Source organism: Tetrahymena thermophila (assembly GCF_000189635.1).
Source record: "Tetrahymena thermophila SB210 genomic scaffold scf_8254820, whole genome shotgun sequence".
NCBI classification, from domain to species: domain Eukaryota; phylum Ciliophora; class Oligohymenophorea; order Hymenostomatida; family Tetrahymenidae; genus Tetrahymena; species Tetrahymena thermophila.
In genome coordinates, this window is record NW_002476575.1 from 107,772 (window position 1) to 132,003 (window position 24,232).

The 24,232-nt window shown below is 22.4% G+C and overlaps 5 protein-coding genes across 5 annotated transcripts in view; 3 read left to right on the plus strand and 2 right to left on the minus strand. All coding sequences in view use genetic code 6, as the record gives it.

Annotated features, from left to right (window-relative positions):
- TTHERM_000699860 (kinase domain protein, putative) overlaps positions 1–7,239 on the minus strand; it is a gene marked incomplete at both ends in the record, with an annotated part of 12,086 nt that extends 4,847 nt beyond the window's left edge. Inside the window, 17 exons of the mRNA XM_012795316.1 lie at positions 1,742–1,831; positions 2,134–2,223; positions 2,562–2,651; positions 2,931–3,020; positions 3,246–3,335; positions 3,606–3,695; positions 3,964–4,053; positions 4,260–4,349; positions 4,614–4,703; positions 4,872–4,961; positions 5,518–5,604; positions 5,747–5,836; positions 6,015–6,104; positions 6,403–6,492; positions 6,775–6,864; positions 7,098–7,147; positions 7,201–7,239. Of these exons, the coding sequence (XP_012650770.1) occupies positions 1,742–1,831; positions 2,134–2,223; positions 2,562–2,651; positions 2,931–3,020; positions 3,246–3,335; positions 3,606–3,695; positions 3,964–4,053; positions 4,260–4,349; positions 4,614–4,703; positions 4,872–4,961; positions 5,518–5,604; positions 5,747–5,836; positions 6,015–6,104; positions 6,403–6,492; positions 6,775–6,864; positions 7,098–7,147; positions 7,201–7,239 (1,436 nt within the window). The remainder of the gene's footprint in view (positions 1–1,741; positions 1,832–2,133; positions 2,224–2,561; positions 2,652–2,930; positions 3,021–3,245; positions 3,336–3,605; positions 3,696–3,963; positions 4,054–4,259; positions 4,350–4,613; positions 4,704–4,871; positions 4,962–5,517; positions 5,605–5,746; positions 5,837–6,014; positions 6,105–6,402; positions 6,493–6,774; positions 6,865–7,097; positions 7,148–7,200) is intronic.
- Positions 7,240–8,633: 1,394 nt separating this feature from the next.
- On the plus strand, positions 8,634–11,166 carry TTHERM_00700870 (type III restriction enzyme, res subunit; the record flags this gene model as incomplete). Its single annotated transcript, XM_971706.3, has 7 exons — positions 8,634–8,774; positions 8,854–9,167; positions 9,357–9,456; positions 9,523–9,894; positions 9,949–10,311; positions 10,569–10,840; positions 10,902–11,166. 7 exons carry the CDS (start codon positions 8,634–8,636, stop codon positions 11,164–11,166), a joined length of 1,827 nt encoding a protein of 608 aa, XP_976799.3.
- Positions 11,167–12,798: 1,632 nt separating this feature from the next.
- TTHERM_00700880 (transmembrane protein, putative) lies at positions 12,799–13,128 on the plus strand (the record flags this gene model as incomplete). Its single annotated transcript, XM_971707.1, has 1 exon — positions 12,799–13,128. One exon carries the CDS (start codon positions 12,799–12,801, stop codon positions 13,126–13,128), a length of 330 nt encoding a protein of 109 aa, XP_976800.1.
- Positions 13,129–13,766: 638 nt separating this feature from the next.
- Positions 13,767–16,556, minus strand: TTHERM_00700890 (rab-GTPase-TBC domain protein; the record flags this gene model as incomplete). The annotated part of the gene is made up of 6 exons (XM_971708.3): positions 13,767–14,596; positions 15,059–15,401; positions 15,493–15,747; positions 15,835–15,960; positions 16,012–16,125; positions 16,224–16,556. 6 exons carry the CDS (start codon positions 16,554–16,556, stop codon positions 13,767–13,769), a joined length of 2,001 nt encoding a protein of 666 aa, XP_976801.2.
- Positions 16,557–19,935: 3,379 nt separating this feature from the next.
- TTHERM_00700900 (Na,H/K antiporter P-type ATPase alpha subunit family protein) lies at positions 19,936–23,514 on the plus strand (the record flags this gene model as incomplete). Its single annotated transcript, XM_971709.1, has 1 exon — positions 19,936–23,514. The coding sequence occupies one exon, from the start codon at positions 19,936–19,938 to the stop codon at positions 23,512–23,514; it is 3,579 nt and encodes a 1,192-aa protein (XP_976802.1).
- Between the last annotated feature and the right edge of the window lie 718 nt (positions 23,515–24,232).

Here is a 24,232-nt window from a genome sequence, read left to right on the forward strand (position 1 = left end):
TATCAAATTTTGAAAGATTAGTGCAGTTTGCTAATCCAGAAGCTAAGTCTGAAACATTTTTATCATCAATCTATTACCTACTTATATTATTATAAAATATTATAGTTAATTATTTATTTATTTAGAAGGAAAAAATAATAGAAAATATAAAATAATTAATAATAAAAATGCATTGAAAATTAATTTAAAATAAATAAAAAATAGTTGTTTATATAAAAATAAATGAATTTAGATGAGTATTTATTTATATTAGGAAAATATTTTGTAAATAAGTTGAAAATTAAATATAAATAGACATTAATAGTAATAAATTAATTAATTAATTAATTAATTAATTATACCTCAGTTCAATATGCAGGATCTAATGTGATTAAAGTGAAGAGTTTAAAAACTTTTTTTAATAAAAATAATTAATTGAAACATTATTAATAAAAAAATAAATATTTACTTATTCTAGATTTTTAAAATGTTGTTTCCCTTATATCATTTATTTATTTATTTATTTATTTTTTATTTTTTTTCAAAACTATTGAGTTTCAATATATAAATTTAATTAATTTTAAGTATATTAATAAATTAATGTACTTTTATATCAAATTAATTTGGAAAAAAAGAACAAATAAATTATTATAATTATCAAAAAAAAAATTTATAAATTTGATTTTACAAACAGATGTCACAAAAAAGGAAGTGATTGTAAGGTAAAATTCATTAATTAATAAATCTTAATATTTCTATTGAAAACATATACATTAATTTAGCAAAAATAAAAGATGGTTTGGTCATCATATAATTAAAAATATATCAATACCTATTTAAAGCCTTTAAGCCAAATATTAATATGAATTTAAATTTAAAGTATTTAAAAATATTCTTTTCAATTAATTTTAAATCCTGATAACAAATATACTATATATAGTAATTTATTTATTTATTTATTTATTAAAGTGAAGAAATTAAAGAAGAATATGATAGCTTCTTATTATTTTTAGTGCAATTAAAATAAATAGGTAATAAATACTGAATGGACGGACTGACTTCAAGACTAAAAATAAATTTTTAAAGTATCTTTCTGATCTTTTTGTTAACTTTTACTTCTTTTTAAAAATATTAATTTCAGTGAAAAAGACATCTAATTTATATATATATATATATATTATATTAAAGCTTAGTTTTTATAAAATTTTATAAGACAATTAAAATTATTTAATGATTTGATTGCATTTGGCTAAAATTTAAGTAAATTTAATTTTTAATTTTATTTTATTTTATTTTATTAATAAACTATTTATTTACATGCAAAAATTTGATATTTATAAATATAAAAGTAATAATAAATAAAATAAATAAATAAATCTATCTGTCTAAATATTAGGTAAAATTATTCTATTACAAAATATTACAAAATGAAACCTGTTATATTCTATTATTCAAATATTTATTTATATATCCTTTTTTCACAACTTTTTTATCATAATAAGAAATCGATTTTAAAGGCAACTAATCTTTTTGATTTAAAACACTTGTACTTTGCTTTCTATATTTCTGATTCAATTCTTTTTAAATTAAAATTATATTTTAAATCAAATAAAAAAAATGCAACAGAATATAAAAGAAATAGAAAAATAAATCAAATAAAAACTAATAAATAAATTAATTTAAAAAGTTAGTTATTTATATTGTTTTAAATTTATTTTCAAAATAAAAAAATCGCAATCCAAAACAAATAAACTGTTTTTACTCAAGACCAAGAGTCAAAATTGAGAGATTATTGCACTTTCCTAAACCAGTACCTAAGCATTTTGCACCAATTGCACCAATTTAATTATCGCTTTAAATATTGAAGAACAAAATATAATTTAATAAGTCAATTAGTAAGAAGGAAAAAATGAAGAAAAATAATAAAATTACAGGAAATGAATGAATTAATTAATTAATAATAAAACTAAAAAATGAAAATAAAATAATCAGTTAAGTTATTAAAGAAAGAAAAAAAAAACAAGCAGAATAAAAAATAAAAATAAATCAAATAAAAAGCTAATAAATAAATAAATTAAAAGAGAGATTTATATTAATTAAATTCATTTTTCTATTAAAAAATTTCACAATCAAAAGTAAATAAACTATTTTTACTCAAGACCAAGTGTCAAATTTTAGAGATTAATGCACTTTGATAAATTAAAACCTAAGACTGATACACCCGTTGGACCAATTTAATTATCTCTTTTTAAATATTGAAGAAAACAATATAATTAATTAATTAATTAGTTTATTAGAAGGACGAAAATAATAAAATCAAAAGTGGAAAATGAAAATGAAAAAATCAGTTAAATTAACAAAGAAAGAAAGAAAGAAAGAAAGAAAGAAAAAAAGAAAGAAAGAAAGAAAGAAAGAAAGAAAGAAGAAAAAAAAACATAAGCAGAATAAAAAAGAAATACAAAAATAAACCAAATGAAAAGCTAATAAATAAATAAATAAATATATTAATAAATTAAAAGAGTATATTGTTTTTAAATACATTTTTATGTTAAAATTATCTAAAATAAATAAATTGATTTTACTCAAGACCAAGTGCCAAGTTTGAGAGATTAGTACAGTTTCCTAAACCAGAACCTAAACCTAATGCCCCTTCATCTTAAATTGAATTATAACTTTTGAAGTATTGTGGGAAAAAATATAATTAATTATTAAATTATAAGGTTAAGGATAATATGAAGTATGAAATAATAAGAAATAAATAAATTAACTAATAATAAATGTATAAGTTAAAAATAAAAAAATTAGTTCGATAAAAAAAGAAAAAGAAAAATAAAACAAATAAAAATCTAATAAATTAATAATATAATTTTAAGAGTTATCTATATTGTTTTAAATTCATTTTCATTTTAAAAAATATCACAATCCAAAACAAACAAACAAATTGTTTTTACAAAAGAGAAAGTGTCAAATTTGAGAGATTATTGCATTTTCCTAAACTAGAACCTAAGCATGATGCACCTATGCCGCCAATTAAATTCTACCTTTTAAAATATTGATGAAAAATATAATTTATTAGTTTATTAAAAGGAAGGAAAAATATGAAAACATAAGAAATGAATTAATTAATTAATAATAAATACAAAGTTTAATATTAAAAAATTAGCTAAATAAAAAATGAAATAAAGAAAAAGGAAATCAGAAAAAGAAAAAAAAATAATCAAATAAAAAGCTGATAAATAAATAAAAAATTTAATGTTTGTTTTTACTGAAGACGAAGTTTTAAATTTTTGAGATTAGTACACTTTTCTAAACCAGAAGCTAAGCCTGATATACCTTCATCACCAATTTAATTATAACTTTTTAAATATTTGAAGAAAATAATATAATTAATTATTAAATTAGAAGGAAGGAATAATAAGAAATCTATTAATTAAAAATAAATACAAAAGTTAAAAATTAAAAAATTAGTTAAATTAAAAAGGGAAAAAAGAAGAAGAAAATCAATAAAAAAGAAAAACAAAAATAAATAAAATAAAAAGCTAAATAAATTAATTAAAAGAGCTATAATGTTTTAATTTCATTTTTATATAAAATTTATCGCAATCAAAACAAATAAACTTTTTTACTCAAGACCAACAGTCAAATTTTAGAGATTAGTGCACTTTGCTAAACCAAAACCTAAGCAAGATCCACCAATATCACCAATTTAATTCTACCTTTTTAAAAAATCAAAGAAAAAAAATAATTAGAAGAAAGGAAGGAAAAAATATGAAATAATAGGAAATGAATTAATTAATTAATTAATAATAAGTTGAAATTTAAAAAATTAGTTCAATAAACAAAGATAGAAAAAAAGGCAAGTAGAATAAAAAATAAAAATAAATCAAATAAAAAGCTGATAGATAGATAAATGATGTTATTTTGTTTTAAATTCAATTTCATATTAAAATATATCATAATCCAAAATAAATAAACTCTTTTTACTGAAGACCAAGTATTAAATTTGAGAGATTAGTGCACTTTTCTAAACCACAACCTAAGCCTGATACACCTTCATCGCTAATTTAATTATCACTTTTTAAATATTGAAGAAAAAAATATAATAATTTATTAATTAATTAGAAGGAAGGAATGAAAAAATGAAGAAAAAATATCAAATAATAAGAAATGAATTAATTAATAATAAAAGCTAATAAATAAATAAATAAAAGAGTTATATTAATTAAATTCATTTTTTATATTAAAAATATCACAATCCAAAACAAATAAACTGTTTATACTCAAAACAAAGTGTCAAATTTGAGAGATTAGTGCACTTTGCTAAACCACAACCTAAGCCTGATAGACCTTCATCACCAATTTAATTCTACCTTTTTAAATATTGAAGAAAAAAATATAATTAGTTAATTAGAAGGAAGGAAAAAATATGAAATAATAGGAAATGAGTTAATTAATTAATAATATAAAAACAAAAGTTGAAATGAAAAAATTATTTAAGTTAGAAAAGAATAAAATTAAAGCATGTTGGATAAAATAAAAATAAATAAATAATTTAATTAAAATGGCTATATTGGTTTAATTTCATTTTTAAATTACAATTCAAAACAATAAATAAATAAATAAACTTCTTTTACTAAAGAGAAAGTGCCAAATTTGAGAGATTAGTGCACTTTTCTAAGCCAAAACCTAACCCTGATGCTCCTTTACCATTAATTTAATTATCGCTTTTTAAATATTGAAGAAAAAAATATAATTAATTAATTAATTAGAAGGAAAGAAATAATAAAGAAAAAATATGAAATAAAAAGAAATAAATAAAGATTTAGTCATATTGTTTTAAATTCATTTTTATATTAAAAAATATCATTTTCCAAAACAAATAAATTTTTTACTGAAGAGAAAGTGTCAATTTTAAGAGATTAGTGCACTTTTCTAAACCTAAACCTAAACCTGATGCTCCTTGATCACCAATTTAATTATACCTTTTTAAATATTTAAGAAAAAATATAATTAATTAGTTAATAAGAAGGAAGGAAAAAATGTAGAAAAAATAGAAAATACTTAGGATATTAAATAAATAATTTCACTTTTTTTTATTATATATTAAACTGAATGCTTTTAAAATATTAACTTTAAGTTAAGATTAGCAGTGAGTGCTTGCTTGATTACATAGAATTATAATAAAAAATAACTACTGTGAAGAGTTCAGCTCTTTTTAAATTTATAATTAATGCCTTCGAAAAATTGACTGAAATTCAAAAATCTCCCATTTTGGACCTACCTCGGTTGGCGGTCGGTGGGTCTTATCAAGGGAATACGCATAGTAATAAGTAATGAATTAATTCATAATAAATGCAAAAGTTGAAAATTAAAAAAAAAAAGAAACAAACAAACATAAGCAGAATAAAAGAAAAACAAAAATAAATCAAATAAAAAGCTAATAAATGAGTAAATAATTTAATTAAAATAATTATATTCTTCTTATAATTTCATTTTATATATAAAATATCATAATCCAAAGAAAATAAACAGTTTTACTCAAGACCAAGTGTCAAGTTTGAGAGATTAGTGCACATTTCTAAAATGCAACTTAAGCATTATGCATGATCACCAATTTAATTATACCTTTTTAAATATTGCAGAAAAAAAAATAATTAATTAGTTAGTTAATTAGAAGGAAGAAAGGATAAAAAAATTAGTTAAATTGTTTTAAATTTATTTTTATATTAAAAAATATCACAATCGAAATCAAATAAACTGTTTTTACTGAAGACCAAGTGTCAAATTTGAGAGATTAGTGCACTTTGCTAAACCAGAACTTAAGCCTGATACACCAATTGCACCAATTTAATTATCTCTTTTAAAAATTGAAGAAAAAAATAATTAATTAATAATTAATAATTAGAATAATGGAAAAAATGAAGAAAAAATATGAAATAATGAATTAATTAATTAAATATAAAAGTAAAAGTAGAAAATTAAATTCATTTTTATTTTAAAAAATATCACAATCCAAACAAATAAATTGTTTTTACTAAAGAGAAAGTGTCAAATTTGAGAGATTAGTGCATTTTCCTAAACTAGAACCTAAGCATGATGTACCTTTATCACCAATTTAGTTCAAACTTTTTAAATATTGAAGAAAAAATAATAATTAATTAATTATTTAATTAGAATGAAGGAAGGAAGGAAGGAAGGAAAAAATGAAGAAATAATCTGAAATAATAGGAAATGAATAAGTTGAAAATGAAAAAATTAGCTAAATTAACAAAGATAAAAATAACATAAGTAGAATAAAAAGAAAAACAAAAATTAATCAAATAAAAAAAGCTAATAAATAAACGATTTAATTAAAATAGTTATATTAAGTAAATTCATTTTATATAAAAGTATCATAATCCAAAACAAGCAAACTGTTTATACTCAAGACCAAGTGTCAAATTTGAGAGATTAGTGCACTTTGCTAAGCCAGAACCTAAGCTTGATACACCTTCAAAACCAATTTAATTCTACCTTTTAAATATTGAAAAAAAAACTATAATTAAATAATTAGTTAATTAGAAGGAAGGAAAAAATATAGAAAAAATATGAAATAATAGGAAATTAATTAATAAATAATAGATAGATAGATAGAAAAGTTTAAAATAAAATATAAGCAGAATAAAAAAGAAAAACAAAAATAAATAAAATAAAAATCTGATAAATAAATAAATTAAAAGAGTTAAAATATTGTTTTAAATAAATTAATTTTTATATTAAAAAATATCACAATCCAAAACAAATAAACTGTTTTACTTCATAACAAGTAATAATTTTGAGAGATTAGTGCACTTTGCTAAAGCAGAACCTAAACCTGAGGCATTTTGATCACCAATTTACTTATAGCTTTTTAAATATTGTATAAAAAAATATGATTTATAAATTAGTTAATTAGAAGGAAGAATAAAATAAAGAAAAAATATGGAATAAAATGAAATTAATAAATAGATATTTGTATAAATAAAAATTAATATGAATAAACATGAGAATTCCTATTAGAAAAAAATATACTAAATAAATAGCTAAAAAATTAGATTTTTAAAAATTTAATAATAATAATATTAAAAAATTAAATATACTCCAGATCTATACGGATAACCCAATGAGATTAAAGCTAAGAGTCAGTAAACTTTTTTAAAAGATAAAATTAATTTGAAATATATTCATAAAAAATATATTTACTTCTTATAGACTTTTAAAATACTTTTTCTACTATATCATTTTTTTTCTCAAAAATATAGAATAGCAATTTATGGAAATTTAATTAATTATAAGTATATTAATAAATTAATGTACTTTAATTTCAAATTAATTTGGTTAAACGAGCAAATAGATTTATTGATTATACAGATGTTTCAAATAAAGTAACCCTTGTATTTTTTTTCATGTATTTTTTTTGTGTTTTATTTAAAAATCAAAATAATATATAAAAAAGCTGGGGTTACTTTATTTGAAGCATCTGTAATAATCATCTAATATATTTAGTAAATTTTCTTGTTTGTTTAAGTCAAATAATGAGGGAAATATATATATTTTAGATATAATAGTATTTACAATATCTCTAACTATTTATTCTCAAATTCAATTAGTTTTTTTAGCAGTACATGCATGATATTTAGTTATATAAAATACGTGTACCAAAAAAAGCGCATTCATTCCTATGTAAAAAATAGATTATAAATTTTTATATTATAAATAATTAATTAATATACATTTTTTGAAAAATTCATTAACTATGTATATATGTATAGTAAATAGAATAGAATATTTATTTACAAACATAAAAAATTTAATTATCAATACATTTAAAGAATTTATGAATTAATTATTAATGAAGCAAGGAAGGAAGGAAGTTGGTGATGGTATTGAGTCTTTCTGGGCTATTGATTAATTAGTTTATTATCATAAATTGGGACATTTTAAATTAAGTCTTATTATGTATAAAATATATATATATATATATATTTGATAATAGCATATTAAGATTTTATTAGGAAGATAATTAATAAGCTTAACATGGATAAAGAAATATCCTGTGATGTTGTATTGGAATAATTATGGGATCAAATAAACAGCATAGTTAGTTGTTAAGATAGATAATAATTATGAAAATTTAATATTATTTTGTTAATAATGAAATTAATTGATTAAGATGTATTTAGTAATTAAAATTTAATTAATACTATCTAGATTAACTATTAATCATTAGATATATTTATTTAATCAAATTTAAAGTATTAATTAAGCAGTGCAAATTTATTTATTTTTATTTATTTATTAATAATTTTATTAAACAACAAAATAAAATTTTAATCTTAATTTTCAAGAAAATAATTTTATTTTTTAAATGTCTGTCTATCAATTTAAAAAGAATATATAGAATAAATTAACAAAAGCAAGCGATTTAACTAACAAAATGTATTTAAGAAATTTGAGCAAATTATTATTTATATAAATTCTTTAAGACTTTAACCAATTTGTATTGCTTGCAACCTTGCTTGGATAAAAGTACCAATCACAATAAAGAATTTTTGATAGTAAAATTTGTAATAATTAATTGCAAGAAATCCTTTAAAAAAGAATAAATTTATTGAAATTAATAACAAAATCAACTAATGAAATAGTAGCAATCAATCAAAAAAGTTTCAGGAACTTAGCAAGCATAAAAGGATTCTAAAAAGAAGTTAAACTTCTTTTAGATTTTGAAGACAGGCACATCATTTTACTAGAAGGAAGAAAATAATAGATTTTAAAAAGTAGCATTACATTCAGCTTTAATTAATTGATTCCTTCATTCATTTTTATGATATAAACATAATTTTCTTACTTTATTAGCAAACAGAAAAAGTAAATTAGGCCGTTAGAGAATCTTCTTAACCCAAGAGAAAACTTTCTGACAATAACCTAGCATAAAAATATAATGAAAACGATAGTGATGATAGCGATAATGAAAATCTTAAGCAATTAAATGAACAAATCACTTAAACAAAATCTCGTAGAAAAATGAGCATAGATGAATTAGAAAAGGATTGGGAACATCAGTAGCAACTTAAGCAAGCTAAAATCAAAGCATTGATGAAATTGTACAAAGTTAAAGTTGAAGGTGATAATATTCCACCTCTCTTAACTAATTTCACTAAAATGCAAAAGTAAACAAATAATCTTTTTATGTTTATTAGCTTCTTCATATTTAATATATTCTTTGGGTTATTTCTACTAACAAGATATAGATTTTTAAGACAAATATATATATAGTTTATTATTTTCACTATTAAATGAGCAAAAATATTACTAAATAAAGTAATAAACAAGAATCTAAAATACCATTTATCAAATAGGAAGTATGGATTTAACCAAAAAATATTGGATAACATGAAGAAAGCTGGTTATGAAAAGCCTACTCCAATTTAGATGTAATCAGTACCAATAATTATGGAAGTAAAATTATATAATTAAATTATTAAGTAAATAAATCAATGAATATCTATCTCTTTTATCTAAAAGAAAAGAAATTTACTAGCACTTGCTCCTACTGGAAGTGGTAAAACAGCTGCTTATTGTCTTCCATTGCTCTAGAAACTAGGCACTCATTAAAAAAATGGAGTCAGAGCTCTCATTTTTGCTCCCTCAAACGAATTGGCAGAGTAAATTTTAAGAGAATTCGAATTCTTAAATTACGGAGTTGAAGATGGTCTCAGAATCAAATAAATTTAAAAAATAAATAATGAATCAAACGCTTTCAAAATATAACTTGAACATATCGATATTTTAATTACTACTCCATTAAAGTTCATTAAAATGAATAGAAAATCTCATACAGAATTTGATAAGTTAGAATACATTGTATTCGATGAAGCAGATAGATACTTTGAATTTGTAAGTGAATTTATCAAAAATATCAAATTAATTTATTTATTTTATTTTGAATAGAACATTGCTGGTTAAATGAAGAGAATTTTAGAAACATTTTAAGAAAAGTAAGGGCTAACTTATTTATTATTTAGTGCAACTATTCAACATCCTGTAGAAGAATTAGTTAAAAATATTATCGTTGATCCATTGAAATTGTAGATTGGAGGTAAAAATAATGTTTTGGCTTCAATTGAGTAGTCACTTTCTTACTGCTAAAGTGAATATGGCAAACTTGTCGAATTAAAAAATATTATTAACAATGGTGAATTTAATCCACCTGTCCTTATTTTTGTTCAATCTAAAGAAAGAGGAGAGGAATTACTTTCTATGATAAAAAGCTCCTGTGTGAATACACCTATTAAAATAGAAAAGATTGATTCTGTAAATAAATAATTAAATAAATTAATTTTCATTTTTTATCAAAGCAAAAATTGTATTTTTTAATTATTTAGTGATAAAGATATTTAAAAATAAAAATTATTTTAGAAACAAAAGATTTTATTAAACAAAAATAAAATAAAAGCTGGTTGAGCAATAAATATTTTTACTTTATTTTTGCGAAGTGAAATTAAATAAATTATTATTCAAAAATATATTTTGTGAAAGATGTTAAATTTTTAATTTAATAAAAATAATAGGATAAGTAGAAAGAAGAAAGAGAAGAAGTTATTGAAGATTTTAGAACTGGTAAGTTGTGGGCTTTAATTTGTACAGATTTGATGGCAAGAGGTATTGACTTTAAGGGAGTTAATTTGGTCATTAATTATGATTTTCCAACTACTATGATTAATTATATTCACAGAGTCGGACGTACTGGAAGAGCTGGAAGAACAGGCAGAGCAATTACCTTCTTTACAAACGAAGATAAGCCTTTGCTTAGAAGTTTAGGAAATATGCTTAAAGTTTCAGGGTAAATTTTAAATTTTACAACAAAAAAATTATTTATTTATTCATTCAATAAAAATAAATAGATGTGATGTACCTGAATGGATTTTCAAATTGCAAAAGGCTGATAAGAAAACTTTAAAAAGACTCGAAAAGTTCCCAGTAAAAAGAGATGCTATTTCCTTAGATCCATCTAAATAAAAAGAAAAAGATTTAGAATTCGAAAAGCAAATTAGAATAGCTGATGGACAATATTTTAGTAGAAAGAAAAAAATAGATAGAGAAGAAAGAAGAAAATAATAACAAAACTAAGGAAAGGAAAACGAAGACGATGGCTGGTAGATAGCATGATAGATCTAATTAAATTATACACTTATTATATTTATTATACATAAAATAAATCTTTAAATTTATGTATGTATATATATCCATGCATGCTTTTTAATATGTTTATTATTAAGAAAATAAAGCTACAGTAGTAAATTAAATAATTAAATAAATAAATAATTATCTTAAATTTTTTAAATTATTTGGTTTTATTTAATTTATTATTTAAAAAAAAAACCATTTAAATTTTAAGAGAATTTAATTTTCAGTTTTTTTAAAGCAGTTAATTTATCTTATTACGCAGTGAATACTTATTTGGTAACTAATTTTAGTCTCTTATCAATTAATTATACAAAATACATCTTTATTTTTGTTTGTATTAAATAAGTTAACCATTCATTTTTAAAATCCTTCATTTTCAATCCTTTAAGTAAAAGTTTCTATCTATCTATTTATCTACCTAATCTGATTCAAAAAAATTTTATTTATTCAAAATAGACAAGGAAAATCCTTAATTAATAAAATTAGCTAAAAAAGGAACAACATTTTTTTTGAAACAAAAATTTTTATCAGTTTAATATTGCCAAATTCATTTATTATGGCTTATTTTTTCAATAGCTTAATAATATCATATTAATTTGATAGATTTATCTTTCTATGTTTGTATTTATCCATATATTTTTGTATCTATCTATATATCTTTTAAAAATTGTAAAAGATTTAATTATTCTTTTTCTATTTCAAATCGAAATTAATTAATTTTAACTTTTGCAACAATTTCATTCTTAGTTTTATAAAAGAAATTAGTTTATTGAATAAACAATAAAAAGGAATAAGACCATTTGTTTTTTATTTATTTACTTAAAATTATTAGTATCAATGAAATAGTTTATTTTCGTTTAAAATACTTGAAAAGTTTAAAAAAATATAAACATAAAAAAAATAGCCTTTCGTTAATAATTTTAGTTTTTTATAATGAAATGTTATAAAATATAATAATTTGTTATCAAGTTTGCTAATAGAGATAATTTTAGCCTATAATTTATATAAGCACTTTCGTCAGATAAATCTTATTTTTAGATTAATTTAAAAAGCTTTATTTTCTTCACTCTCCAGGACAAAAGTATAAATAAATATTTTATTTATGTTTATAAAGAGACAAATAAATATATACAAATTATTATTATTATATATTTTTTTATTACTTAGAAAAAATATAATTTTTGTTTTAAATAGGTTTTATTTTTAGATAATAAATTTGAGAATTTAAAATATTTTGTAGCATTAAAGATTAGGTTTAATAAAATAGCAATCAGCAAGCAAGCTAAATTATATTAATTACAACGACTTAAAAATTTAAACTAAGTTGGTTTTATATTAACTGAAGATTTACATACTTTACATTTATATGAAAAAAGATTAGGTAGCTGTAAACTTTCTAATCTGAGAAATTAAGATTTTGATAATTATCAGAAAAATTCTAATAACAAATTTAATATAAGAATTTACTATTTTAATTAATTAGTTAGTTAGTTAATTATTGTTTATTTAAATCATGATGATGAATGCTTGAATTTTGAACATTTAAAAAATCAATAGATTAACTTTTAATAAATAATTTTCATTTAAAATAAAATAAAAGAAAAATAAAAAACAATGAAAGCTACTTTAATTCTTATCTCTTTAATATCTTTAGTGAGCATTTTTACTCTAGTCTCATTTGAAACTCATAAAGATCTTAAATAAGATGATTCTAAGTAAGATGGATGCTTAGTCACTTATGTTGATTTTAGCACAATAGATGTTCTTGCTATGAATGAGTGTAGTCAAAGTTATAAATTTAAATTTACTCTTACTTTCCCTTCTCAAACTTTAGATTTGGAAACTGATTGCATTTATGAAGGAAAAAATCAAATCTTCAGTCTTGATGAAGTTAAAAACTTTAGACTCATTAATATGAAAGTAACCGAAAAATAAGAATGCTGATTTATTTAACACAGCTTTATAAAATTATTATAACTGTAGCTAGCTATTTAAATAGCATTTATATAAACATTTATGCAAGTTTTTACAAAAAAAGTATAATATTTATAAAATAACTTCATTTATATTAATTATCGACTGACTTCAAAAAATCTATTTTTAATTTCTTAAAGTCAATTTTAAACAGTTTTAGCTATATCTAAATGCCTTTCTAAAATCTATCTAGTGATTGATATGGATGAATTCACTATTTTTTAAAAAGGCCATTATTTTTTAATAATGCTTTTTTAGGACGAAAATATATATAAAAATAAATTTTTATTACCTTAAATCCTCGATAGGCATGCACGACTTTACGAATTCACGAATTCTAATCAAATTTTTAGTTAGATTAAAATTCCAAAAAGTTTAATTGAGTGAATCAGATTATATTTATAAATTACAATAGCTTTAATATGATTATAATTAAATGAAAATTTATTACAAATGAGCAATATAAAATAAATTTTGATAAATATATTTTTAATTAGTTAATTAATGATTAATTTATTTATTTATTTACTGATAATGAATGAATGATATTTTTGTTAATTAATGATTAATATTTTATTATATTTTAGATTTATTTATAATTTAATAATTCAAATAAAATTTTTTATTGAGGAACTTTCTACATTTTAAGAATAAAGAAAGTTAAAGAAATGTTTATTGACTAGCAAATCGTCAAATAAGTATTCAGAAATTGAATACAATTTTTTTATTTTTGTTTGTTTGCGCTTTTTATAAATGGAATCTGAATGCTCACATATTAACTTATAGAGTAAATTAGAGTTTTAATCTTCTTTATAATGCTCAAATAAATCTAAATTTGAAAACTCATTTTCATAAATTTAATCAAGCTATTTAGAATTTTTGATTTCTAAAAGAGGACTTAAACTTTTTTATCTTGAAATAAGCAGATCATCTTATATTTACTAAATATTATTTTTTAAAAATGAGCTGCAGTTATTTTTTTTTAAGTAAAGATAATTATCTTCTTTTTCTATTTCGAATTAGAATCTGTACAGAATGTCATTATAATTAGCAGTTTAAGCTCTTCCTTATTCTTATTATTGTTTTATTAGTAACCTGCTAATTTCTTCATCACTTAATTTAAAGTGTGAATAAGTTTATATTTTTATATCCTCTTTCTGTTTTAAGATTAAGACTTCGTAGTTTTCCTATTTAAGCTATTGATCTATTTCTTTAAAATTAATAAAGTTGCAATCTTCCTTTTCAGTAGAACTGATACTTGTTTACTAATTATTATCATATAAAACTTCAAATTTTTTAGTTAACTGCTCATATTCATACTTGTAAACGTTATTTATTATATTTAACAATTAGTCATCAATCTCAACTTAATTCATCCTTCTTTAAAAATCTTCTAAATCTTGCAATTCTTTAAAATAATTCTCCACATCTTTTGTTTCTATTTCACAATTAAAAAATTAATAACAAAAATAAAAATATTTTTTAATCAAAGTTTAGGCTTTTAAAGCATTAAAAAAAAGCATTTCCATAATCATTAATTTTTTTATCTTAAATTATATTAATTAAAAATTAATGAATTAAAAATTTAAAGAAGGAGTACAACATAATTATGAAATTATAATTGTACATCCATCAATTCATTCTGTTTAATATCTTGGTTTTACTAAATGTAGAAAAATCTATTAAAATGATTTCAATGTTAAAAAATATTTAATTTAATTTTAAATCACTAAAAAATTATATTTATTTTTAAATCCACTTAACAAATTTATGATATTTTAAACCATTTTTATTTATTTCTTAATAATTTATTTTATTAATTTTTTTATAGTTGATTTAATTTAAGGAGATAATTTGATTTATTAATTAAAGGAATTTGTAAAACAGCTATTTAGATTACCTTATATTGAGCAATCTACTTTAGAAAATTATTCTGATAAATATTGAAAAAGGACTAAGAGAATCTAAAAAAGAGCTTTGCTTCCAAATGCAAAGATATAATCCCAAGCTAAGTAAAGAATGCCTCCTGATAAGATGTTTGAATATAATGTTGAGAGTGAAGTAATGATGAGTGCATTAATGTCTATTGAGGTTACATTTATTTGTTGATAGAATTTAGGATAGAGATACTTGGAAATATTCAATGAAGTTTAAAAATGGCACAATAAACCTATTCCTAATGTGGAAAAGTAGTCGATAGGTAAGATTGTTTCTATTATTTGAACAAAAATCCAGAAAGCTTCCTTAATTTTTTTAATTTTTAAAAAAGTTAAAAATATTTTTTAATAATTTGGAATTAGGAATTCAATCAATCAATCAATCAAACAAACATACGTTTTCTGAGTAATTTAGCTTATATAATTCTTTTAATATAAACAATTAGCATTTTGTCAATTGAATATATGGATTTCTAACAAGATAAGCTGAAGTTATTTTTTCATAGAAAGAATAGAAGGACTAAACTTCGTTTAAATCAGAAAGGCAATCAACAAGAAGCGTCTCTGGAGAGTTTTGTTAAGAACTATTTTGACTATTCTCATTTATTTTAGATAAATCATCTGAGTTAGTTTTTGTTTCAAGACTAATAATCTTGTTAGAAATTAAGATTTCATAAACATTTTAATGAATAAAGGAGTAATTTAATGAAATGATAAATGCATTTAATTAACAAAATACTTATTCTCTAATCATTTGTTTAGCCCTTTGTGTATATTTGAAAGAACTAGGATGCATTTAAAGTTATTCGTAGTAATTTGGGTTTTCATTCATCATGCATAATGCGCCTGATAGTAAGAGATATCCCTAATTTGAAAATAAATGAATTGCTTATTAAGATATTAAATTTATAGATACCTATTTCCTTATTTAAATGGTTTGAAATTAATTGTTTTATAGCAAATAATGCTTGACTATGCAAATTAGTTCTTAAGATATGCAACATGATTTTTAAGAATACTCATCTAATATCTACATTAATTATTGAAAGGAAATTTATAACAAAAAATAAACTCAAAAAAAGAATTTAGATAGAAAATGTTTTAAGTAAGTAAGTAACAAGTATGTACTTAATCCAAAGACTTTTATAAGAGAATTTCAGAATTCAACTTATCTTAAAGCGATTATTTAAGGAGTATTTAATTGTACTTGAAACAATATTTAACAAAAAGCTTTAAGTTTTTTCGAAAAAACAAGTATTTCTTGAATTATGATGCAAGATAGGCAGATAAGATAAATGGAATAATATCCTAAATTTTCTAAATTTTTGAAAAAGATTTCAAATTGGAGGTATATTCTTCTACCTCCAACTCTTTTTGTTGCTCCGAATAAGTATTTTCAATATCGGTTAAAGTAGTACTAACATTATTATTATTACTATTACTAGACTCTACAAATTTCATTTGCTAGTCCAAAATCAAACAACTATTTAGCTTAAATATTATTAATTACTTCTTTTTATACTTCTTTTTGCTAATATCAAACTATGAATGAAAAAATCAACCAATCTATCTATCAATGAATACATACTTTATCAAATTAATACGCAAAATAAATCTATAAAACATAAAAAATCCTTATATTTCTCACAGTTAATTTGCTTGCTTGCTTTGTTTGTTTGCTTGCTTGCAATATAATAAATAATTAAATATACAAGAATACAAATTTATTATTTAAACCACACACTTTTTTTTCATTACACTGTGAAACTAAAAATGATTGATATGATATTTTTCTTTCATTCATTTATTCTAAATATTTACTTATTAATTTAGTTTATTTTTATGAGACTATCTACTATTGATTTATAATAGAGCTTGATAAAGCATTTTGCTGTTTTATTTATTTTTAAACGAACAAAGATCATCTATTGATCTAATATCATTTCTATTCTAATTTAAGTAAAATGATAAATACTTTCTAATTAAAATACTTATCAAAATAAAAGATAAAAAAACAAAAAAAGTCAACTTTTTTAAAGAGAAATTGTTTGGGTTAAAAAATTTAATGATATTTCAAAAAATTAATTAAAAGTAAAAATCAATTAGAGTTGAATATTATTCAGTTCAAAATCGCTGATTTTTACTTGAAAATAAATTAACTTTGTTCTACAAACATAAGTAATTAAAAATATTTGTTATAAGCTAAATGAACAGATTAGATGAAATTTTCCTCTTATATTTAATGAAATAATAACTCTTTTTTATTCTACAAAAATTCTACCAATTAATATTATTTGTATATACTACAAAAACTATTTAATTTTGTCTTCTATTAGATAAATATTTTTTTTTTTACAATTTTTTTAATCTATTTTTTGATGAAATAATTAAATATTTAAATTTAGCTGTTTAGAATGAAATTTCATAATATGTATTAAATTTACAATATAATTGATTGATTTAACACTATTGTTTTCAAAGTGAATATTAATTAATTAATTTTTATTTATAAATGAATGAAATATAAATTTATCAGGAATAGACAAAAAATATTTTTGCTCTACATAGTGTATTTAGCAAAAATCACTTTTAGATTTATTGTAAAATTTTTAGTTGCTAAATATTTTTTACTTTCTAAATGTTTTGATTGAGAAGGTCAATCATACTTTCATAGAATTTTTATTTTTTGAAAAGAGTCATCTAGCCAGATGCATAGCGTAGTGTGGCAGTTTATAGATGTAAAGTATTATTGAAAGACTAAATGATTTAATAAAGTAATAGAAGTAGATTCAAAATAAATTAATTGGCTATAAAATAAAGATAAAAGATAAGGAGCAGTTTTTAGACATATATAATTTTATTTTGACAAACGATTATAAAAAATGATGGGTTTTAATTTTGAGCAAGTAAAATTTTGAATTTTGGTTAATATAGATGATGAATTAAATTGTTTAATCAGCCTATTTTACTTTCAAGAAAAAAGTAAAAAAATAGATGCATCAAAATAAAAAATAAAAAGAAACGAAATTTATAAAATTTTAGTTTTAATTAACACAGTGTTTTCCTTCTGTTAACAGTTTGTCTATTAGTTAATAATTTTTAAAGCAGTAATGCCCAAAACAATATTGATTGGATCTTAATTTTATTTATTTATTTAATTAATTAATAATGCCTATACTATACTTACAGTCTTTTAAAGACTAGGATCATTCATTTATTCTTATGTTCATATTGTTTTTATTTTTTAGTTTTACAACAAAAATGGTAGCTATTTTTAGTTTTAGAAAAAATCCATCAAATTTTTAGCGTTAACGTATCAATTCATGCTTGTTATATTCAAATAAAATCTACATAGAAAATAAATTATTAATAATAACTGAACTAATTCATTTCCTTTTTAATTTACTTCTTTTTTTTTGAATAAAGTAGAAAACCAAATTATATTAGAAATGATTTCAAAATTTGAAGCATAAAACATATTTAAAGTTAAACTCCATCTTAATTTCAGAAGAAAGGAATGCAATAAACAAAGCTAGCATCAATTTATTTATAATATTTTCGAGGAGAAATGAAAAAATGAGAGAATACTTTTTAAAAATGCCAATTTTATAAGGAATTAATTTGAAAAGTATTCATAAAATCATAATTCATATGAAAAAAGTATTAAGAATTTTAAAATTATTTATTTTTCTACTTTATTTTAAATTTATTTTTTTATTTATTGAACACAAAACGCATAAAATCTCCATTTAACTGTTTATTCATAGTGAGTTTTAGGTAATCAAGCCATTTGCAAACATTTAAAGATAAATTTTATTTCGCAGAATAGATTTTATATTTGTATTAAATCTAATCAAATCTATTGATTACTGTTGAAAAATTCACATGAACCTGTCAAGTTTTTATTTTATATTTATTTTTAAAGGTAGAATCAATACTCTGAAAAGCTTTACTAATAAAATGAAATTTTGTTTGATTAAGAATTTATTTAGTTGGTATATTTTAAGTTTGTTCTATACTGTTCCAAATATTTAGGGTTATTTTTTATCATTTTTAAATTTGAGTTTTAAGGGAAAGAAAGTTAGTTGTATTTATTTGTTTATTCATATCAAAACTTCTTTTTACATTAAAGATTTTGTAATTCTCTATATTAGATTTTACTTTAAATTCTTCACGGTCTAGGCAGTTGAAATTTTAGTGGCTTTAAGAGCAAATTCGTCCAATTTTAGACTAGAATCACTTAGTGCTTAATCAGTAAATATTTATCCATTTTATGTCTGGTTTTTATAGCAGATAAAACAAATGTATGAAATAATATGAAATAAAGGTATTAGTTGTATGGATGATTATAATTTTATGGTAAAATATCTTGATTTGAATAAGAAAATTTGACTTTGTTTGTAAAATTTGTTGTACTTTTCTATTTTGTTTGGAAAAAAAATGGATAATTTTATTACATCATTAGGGATTGTAAATCTATTGTATGCAAGTTATCTAATAGAAAGTTTAAGTCTAGAAAATCTTAAAAAACTAAATTATTCCTGATTAATACTAAATATGACTCATCATCGAAATTATCTATTTTCTCATAATAAATTTGATTTAATTTACTCATAAATTCGTTACTGCGGCTCATCAAATCAAATAAAAAAAAAAGGATTTTTTTGGTCTATTGCAAGCAAAGATTAATTTAAAACGCAAGCCATGCTAAATATAAAGATTTGTATAATTAATATTAAAACAAGAAAAAGATTAAATAAATTTAGATAAAAAATATTATAAATTAATAAATACAGCTAAGTTAAATCAATCTTATTAGCTACTATTTAAGTATTTATAAATGAGTTAAGTTAATGTCAGGTAGTCTGCCTCTCTCGTAAGAAAATTCGAAGAAATGAGGCAGTCTATCTAAATCAACAACTCTATTCAGCAAATGAGATAGAGTTAATAGTACTAGACTGGTATTCAAGAAAACTAAGATGGCAACAAAGTAGCCCATAGAAACGCAGACGTCCTCGAAGAAATAGGTTTGAAGACTGAAGATGTCTTCATCAATAACAATGGAACATAGGTATAATAGCAACAAGATCACCATGCTAAAGGCAAATAAATTTCTAAAGAAGACAAGTCTAAGAAAGAATTAGTCGAAAAAGTTGACCACAAGATTTCTCTTGAGGAACTTAGATAAAAGTATGAAACTGACTACTAAAAGGGTCTTACCGAAGAATAAGCTGCTCATTTACTCAAAATTCATGGTGAGAATAAACTTACTGAGAAGGTAAAAACTCCTTTCTGGGTTAAGATTCTTATTGAATTGACTAATGGTTTCGCGCTCTTACTTTGGATCAGTGCTGGTTTATGTTTCCTTGCTTATGGCCTAAGTCCTGATGATCCCTCTAACATCTATTTGGCTATTGTCATTCTCGTTGTCATCTTCATCACTACCGCTATTACTTTCCAACAGAATTCCAAGAGTGAAGCTCTGATGAACTCATTTAAAAACTTCATTCCTGCAAAATGTATTGTAATCAGAGGAGGATAACCAAAGTCAATTGATGCAGCTCACTTGGTTGTTGGTGATATAGTATCTATCAGATTGGGAGAGAAGATACCAGCTGATATTCGTATCCTTGAATCAAATGAAATGAAAGTTGATAACTCACCTCTCACTGGTGAGTGCGAACCTCTTTTGCGTACTGTTGAGTGCTCTCATCCCGAAAGTTATCTAGAAACCTCAAATATTGCTTTCTTTGGTACTTTATGCAAAGAAGGTAATGGCAAAGGTATTGTCATTTGCACCGGTGATAGAACTACTCTTGGATAAATCGCTGATTTGTCATCAGGTGAGAAAAAGGTTAAGACTCCTCTTCGTTAAGAACTTGACCGTTTTGTCATTTTAATTACTATCATCGCTATTTTCCTTGGTGTTCTTTTCTTCTTGTTAGCCTACTTCTACATGAAATACGATTACATGGTTTGCATCGTTTTTGGTATTGGTATTCTTGTCGCTAACGTACCCGAAGGTTTATTGGGTTGCATTACCATTTCCTTGGCTATTACTGCTAAGAATCTCGCTGTAAAAAATGTTCTTGTTAAGAATCTAGAAGCTGTTGAAACCCTTGGTTCTACTTCTTGTATTTGCTCAGACAAAACTGGTACTCTTACTCAGAATGTTATGTCTGTCAAGAATATGTGGTTTAAGGATAAGATTTACATGTGCAAGAACAAAGTCCATCTTAAGCAAGGTGAAATTCCTGAGTACGATATCAACGATAACGATTTCTAAACCCTTCAAAAGGCTGCTATGTTGAGTAGTGAAGCTCGTTTTGATACCTCCTCAGTTAAAGACCAATCTAACATCGACTACATAACATGTCCAGTTATGGGAGATGCCACCGAAACTGGTATCATTAGATTCTTTTAATACATTGATGATGTCAACAAATTCCGTGAAAGATATTAAATTGCTAAAAACCCTGATGGAACATACGGTAAAATGCCTTTTAACTCATAAGTTAAATTTGCATTGACCATCATTCAAGAATAGCTTCCTGGTAGCAACTACACTGTTTATATCAAAGGTGCTCCTGAAAAGATTTGGAGTTACTGCAATTCAGTTATGATTAATGGCTAACCAAGTCAAATTGATTAAACATGGTAGAAGAAATTCAAAGCAGTCAATCTCACTTTTGGTAAGGGAGGTGAAAGAGTTCTTGGATTTGCTAAGCTCCATTTACCTGCTGAAGATTTCCCTGAAGGCTTTATTTTCAATGTTTCTTCACTTTAAAAATTCCCCTTCAAATTGGCTAATTTCTAGTTCTGCGGTCTTATTTCATTGATGGATCCTCCTAAAACTAGAGTTCCCTATGCAATTTTGGAATGCAGATCTGCTGGTGTCAAAGTTATCATGGTTACAGGCGATCAACCTCCTACTGCTGCTGCCATCGCCAAAGAAGTCAACATTATTCCTAAGGAAGTTATTACTAATGAAGATATCTTGGAACAAAATCCCAGTAAAACTTGGTGGGAAGCAAGTGAAGAGTGCGAGGCTATCATTGTCCATGGTGATAGAATCGTAGAATCGTTTGAGAAATCATTATCTGAGTAAAAATAAGAAAACTTCTACTTGCGTTAATGGGTAAAAAAACAATATTGCGTATTTGCAAGAACAACACCTGCTCAAAAATTACAAATTGTAGATGCTTGCCAAATGGAAGGATTTATTGTCGCTGCAACAGGTGATGGTGTCAACGACTCTCCTGCTATCAAGAAAGCTGATATTGGTATTTCAATGAACTTGTCAGGATCTGATGTTACTAAAGATGCTGCTGATATGGTTTTAATTGATGATGATTTTGCTTCTATTGTTTTGGGTGTTGAAGAAGGTAGAAAAATCTTCGATAACTTAAAGAAGACTGTTGTCTATCTTCTTACTTCTAATATGACTGAAGTCGTTCCCTTCTTGGCTTTCATTATTTTGGAATTACCTTTACCTCTCTCTAGTATTTACATGTTAGTTATTTGTGTCGGAACTGATGTTTGGCCTGCCATTTCTTTAGCATATGAAGAAGCTGAACTTGATGTTATGACTAGAAGACCTCGTCTAAAATCTGAACATCTTGTTTCTAATAAATTGATTACAATCGCTTACCTTCAAACTGGTTAAATTGCAAGTGCAGCAGGATTCCTAGGTTACTATGTTGCATTTAACTATTTCGGTTTCCCAGTCCTTTCATTATTTGGTATGGCTTCTGGATCAGGTTACAAACCACCCAAAAATGATTTCAACGAAAGCTACATCAATCCTATCACAAATTAGATAGACAAGAATTACAATACAGAAATATATAAGATAACAGGAACTACTCGTTGTGACTAATTAAATAAAGATTAACAAGATAAATTAGACAAATTAAAATACACTGTAGACTGGTTTACTGTTACTGAAGGTAACTACGATTTAAGAAAGACATTTGTAAAATGTGATACAGATTCAGGTATTTTTGTTCCCATTTACAAATGGAGTGACTGCGATATTACCTTGAGTAAAAATAAATCACCTATCACTGACTAAACTGCCTGTTATTCAACTGATGCTTAAAGATATGCATAAAGTGTCTACTTCATCAGTGTTGTCTTACTACAATGGTCAAATATCTTTGCTTGCAAGAGTAGATCAACAAGTTACTCAACCACAGCATTTAATTCTATTATGATTCATGGTGTCATCTTCGAAACTTGTTTAACCGTTTTCCTTTAATACGTCCCAGGAGTATAAGAAGTCTTCGGTGGTAGACCTCTATTCTTCTGGCTCTGGACACCAGCCTTAATTTTCAGTATAACTTTACTTGTTTATGATGAATTAAGAAAATTCCTTTGTAGACATGTTAAGTGGTATTACAAATACTGTTACTGGTGAAAAAAATATAATTCACTAAGATATAAAGAAAGAAAGTCTATTAATTCTTAAATTAATCATTTAATATTACTATAAAATAATAAATAAATATATATATCTATCTCCATTTTTGTTTAATAATTTAAATACATAAATAAATTAATAAATGTTACTTCGATATATTTTGTATTTTCTTAACATTATCCTTGATTGCTTAACTTAAAATTCATAATTAAAATACGAGATTGCATTTTTTAAGTAATATTTGCTTATCTTTTACAATATTAATTATTTTCTTTTGTTCATTAATTTCTTATTTTTTACATATTTTGCTAATAACATTCAGCCAAACTATTTGTTAAGAAACATTTACTTTTACATACAAATTTTCTTACATAAATTATGAGTTTTCTACATCTAAGATTGAAAATAAAAGAGTATATATTATGAATACGAAGGCGCTATTTTATTCATTTTTTTACTTCAATATCCTACTTTGGCTAAATAAAAACTAATATCCATTCAATTTCAATGAATTAATAAATTTATCTATATATCTTATTTAATTATTTGCAAATAAACAAATAAAAAAATTAAATTAATTTATTTTAGCAATTTGGTTATTTATATATGTAAGTAAATCTAATAATATTCAATAAATGAGGATTAGATAAACAAACACTAAATACAATAGGAATACAAAACTTAGAAAATAAATTTACCCTCCTTTATTATAGAG